The sequence below is a fragment of the Lolium perenne genome, chromosome 5, assembly GCF_019359855.2.
Source record: "Lolium perenne isolate Kyuss_39 chromosome 5, Kyuss_2.0, whole genome shotgun sequence".
NCBI classification, from domain to species: domain Eukaryota; kingdom Viridiplantae; phylum Streptophyta; class Magnoliopsida; order Poales; family Poaceae; genus Lolium; species Lolium perenne.
Genome location: NC_067248.2, coordinates 77,601,116 through 77,604,995, shown reverse-complemented (window position 1 = coordinate 77,604,995; position 3,880 = coordinate 77,601,116). Strand labels below are relative to the sequence as shown.

At 43.6% G+C, this 3,880-nt stretch overlaps 1 protein-coding gene across 1 annotated transcript; it reads left to right on the top strand.

Moving 5' to 3' along the window:
* Positions 1–1,409: 1,409 nt before the first annotated feature.
* LOC127304725 (putative expansin-B14) lies at positions 1,410–2,566 on the top strand. Its single transcript, XM_051335330.2, has 3 exons — positions 1,410–1,545; positions 1,696–2,002; positions 2,095–2,566. The coding sequence occupies exons 1-3, from the start codon at positions 1,410–1,412 to the stop codon at positions 2,411–2,413; spliced, it is 762 nt and encodes a 253-aa protein (XP_051191290.1). The 3' UTR covers positions 2,414–2,566.
* Positions 2,567–3,880: the final 1,314 nt, after the last annotated feature.

Sequence of the window (3,880 nt, the reverse complement as noted above, 5' to 3'; positions counted from 1 at the left end):
TGTTTATGAGCCAAGGAATAATTTTTTAGTACATTTGTTTAAGTACCAAGCAAATGAAGTTAAAGACAACATATATACTCCCTCCATCCCACTCACAACTTCCATGAGATGGAGGGATCGAGTAGTATTGTACCATAATATCTAAAGTGTGTCAACGAGATATTGGTTGACGAAGTTTAAGTAAAGTGGAATCGTAATATTTTTACATCTTCATCTTCTTTATACACATAAATATTTACATGCACTATATGTGTTGCAGATGTAAAAAAGAGGGACCGTAGCAACGCACGGGCATTCAACTAGTCCCTTCTAACATATGGATACTAACCTAATGGTTAAAGATGTATATTGGAGACCATTTTACCGTTTATCTAATGGATGGAGCAATGGGCGCGGCAGCCCGGGCTACATTTGTAGTTTTTGATGGACACGGATTTCACATCAGTTATAGAATATGTTGTTTGTCGTTTGTTTGCAAAATAACAATTGCAAATATGATTTTTGATAAACAAAAGTTGCTAGCAAGAAAAAAAAAGTTTACATGCAGTTTCATGTGTGAATCGTATTACGTGATAGCCAATCAAGGTCTTTTTTCTGTAGGAAAAGAAAACTAGCAGGTTTTTGGAATACTAGAAATACGGGTTGAAACGCCGCTCGAGATTTTGTTTAAAAAAACTTGTAAATTCATCCAAAATTTATATAAAAAAACCTGCTAAACTTGAGCTAATTTTGTAAATAACGGTAATTTTTGTTCAGTAGAAATAAATTCCGGCGATAACCGGTTTCCAGCGAGGTTCAGTAATCTTGGTAACGAATTATTACCAAGGCTTCAAAAGTGTCTATGTCACCTCAAACATTATTATTGGGGAAAAAAAAGTTGGACGGTTCAGAAAAATATCTTTCCTGGCCAGAAGTTGTGACGACGTACTCCTTCTGTTTTAAAATAAGAATCGCAACCTTTTCTAGTTGTGGATGCCTCCTCTATGGTTTCCCAGGTCAAAAAAAAATCTAGTTGTGGATGTATCTACGCATTGAGGGCATGTATAATGGTAGAGAATATTAAAGGGAATTAAATTTTAGTAAGAAATTGTGTTGTTAAGGGAAGAAATATGATACAACTAGAAAAATAGGCTTCTCTTAATTTAGAACGGAGATAGTGCAATTTAGTTTAAGGCAACTCCTGCGAATCAGCCTTCAATAAAAATCATGGGATTCAACCTTGAAAACTTTCCTGCGGATCAACGGCCATCAAAGGAAAGTCCCAACGAATCAGCAAATCAAAAGGAATTAAATCCGCGGGTGACGATCTCTCTCCTGCATGCATGCCTACAAATATACGTCGATCCAACTCCACGCTTTGCAAGTACACATATCGCTTGATCTGTCACCAATTCGTTCCGTCCGCGAGCATGGCTTCTTCTTTCTTCGTCGCCTTCGCGGCTCTGGCCATCAGCTGCCTCCTCATGCTCCATCCCCTCAGCGTCTCCGGCTGGACAAATGGCGGCGCGACGTGGTACGGCCCACGCAACGGAGCCGGCACCGACGGTACGTACGCATGCATATAGCCGTCTACATATGGACGCATACATGCGCATCCTGCATCCATGACGATGCATGACGCTTATATATAGTAGTCGATAGAACATCGGAACATGAGTAGTGACGCTAGAATTTATGGATGGATGCGAGCTGCAGGTGGTGCGTGCGGATACCAGGGCGACGTGGAGCAGCCGCCATTCTCCGCCATGATCACGGCAGGCGGCCCTTCCATCTACAAGAACGGCAAGGGCTGCGGTGCTTGCTACCAGGTGAGATGCGTCGGCAATGCCGCCTGCTCCGACAGACCAGTGACCGTGGTCGTCACCGACCAGTGTCCGGGCGGGCCGTGCCTGGCCGAGGCCGCCCACTTCGACCTTAGCGGGACGGCCTTCGGGGCTTTGGCCAAGCCCGGTCAGGCCGACAACCTCCGCAACGTCGGCGTCCTCAAAGTCCTGTACAACCGGTAGGCAAACTAGCTTGGGGACACACTCATCTTCGTGTGATTGATCGTCTAATTAGCGTTCTGATCTGTTTGATTTCTTGGCGGGCATGCAGGGTGCCCTGCAACTGGCGCGGGACGGACATCGCCTTCAAGGTGGACGCTGGCTCCAACCCCAACTACCTCGCGTTTCTCGTGGAGGACGAGGCCGGCGACGGCGACCTGTCGGCGGTCGAGCTCCAGCAGCGCGGCGGCGGCTGGGCGCAGATGCAGCAGTCGTGGGGCGCCGTGTGGAAGTACAACTCGGGCTCCACCCTGCAGGCGCCCATCTCGATCCGCCTCACCTCCAGCTCCGGCAGGAAGCTCGTCGCCAGCAACGTCATCCCCGCCGGCTGGCAGCCCGGCCACACCTACCGATCCATTGTCAACTTCTGATCGACTGTTCGACCGGCCGGATCAATCATTAGCTTGTTAATTAGCTTGCACGCCCGCCAGTTAGGTAGCTTTGTAATCCCCATAGATCCGACAGTGGACATTTAGAGCAGGTGCTCAACACACACCCATATTCTGCTGTCTATTTTCCATCAAGATTCGTGCTAGCTTTTTTTTCTCCCTCTCAAACAACTTCTCATTTTTGTATCTCACACCAAATAATCTTTGAACTTAAAAATTTGCAGATCACTTAAACATAATAACTAGAATTTGAGAAAAATGATTTGGATTTTTTTATGTCATTACGTATTTATATATTTCAAGTATTTCTTTTGAATTTTAAAATAATTTTAAATTTTAAATTGCAAAAAAATCCTAACTATTTTTCCCCTATTCTATTTGTTAATTTTAAGTGACTTGCAGAAAAATCAAATCAAAATATTTTATAATTTAAAAAAGAAAAAAATCAAAAAGGCCAAAGCCACCTGCGCTGCACATTTCCTAATCACCATATTGATGTGCATTTTGCATTCTTGATCCGCTTAATATCCGTAACATCCCAAATTTTAATAAAAGAGAGAAGAAGAATTTCAGAGATACAAATTTTGGAACCAACAAAAACTTTTTAAAATTGCATATAGTGCCATGTATAGGACTTGTGCATTTTGAGTGATATGCCATGATGATTGTGTTATTGTTTGTTAGATGAACTATACAACCCTAAAGTGATCAAGTGAGGATCACCAAACAAATAAACCAAAAAGAGAAAGAAATCCAATAAGAGTAAAACCCTAAAAACCCTAACATATGGCATATGCCATTTTTACAAACTTTGACCCTAGACCTATTTGGTCTTCACCATTATTTGTAATATGTTATTCAATAGTTATTACAACTTTGGGAATCAAAGAAACACCATTTGAACCAAATTCAAATTCAAAATATGCTGACATAAGATAATGGTCATTTTTGACAATTACAATCTGGTCACCACTTTGAGCCTTTGCAATTCAAATTTTTCAAACCAAAAAACTCCAATTCTTTGCATGTCATCCAAGTACACAACAAGGTGAACAACTTCTGTAAAGATCATCACCCCAAAATCATTTTGGATCAAAAGATATGATCAAGCCAAGTGGAGACTTTTTAACAAAAACAAGATCATCACTTTTCAAATTTTGATCAAACCTTGCTGTCCCTTGACCATTTCTTGGCTCAACCAAGTCCCCTGGACATCACTCTACCTAGCCCATGCAAGAAAACACCATGGACACGACCAGAACATGGCTGGCCATGGCCATGCCAGCCACGTCGCCCCTCGACACGCCTCCCCCCTTTTCTCTCCACAATCTGCACGGCCACCATGTCCAACGGCTCACCCACGACCTCCTGAGATCGCCCGTGCACGCCGTTGATCGCGAGGACGACGACACGCCCCGGACGGAGCGCGCCCACGACGTCCCTGGCGCG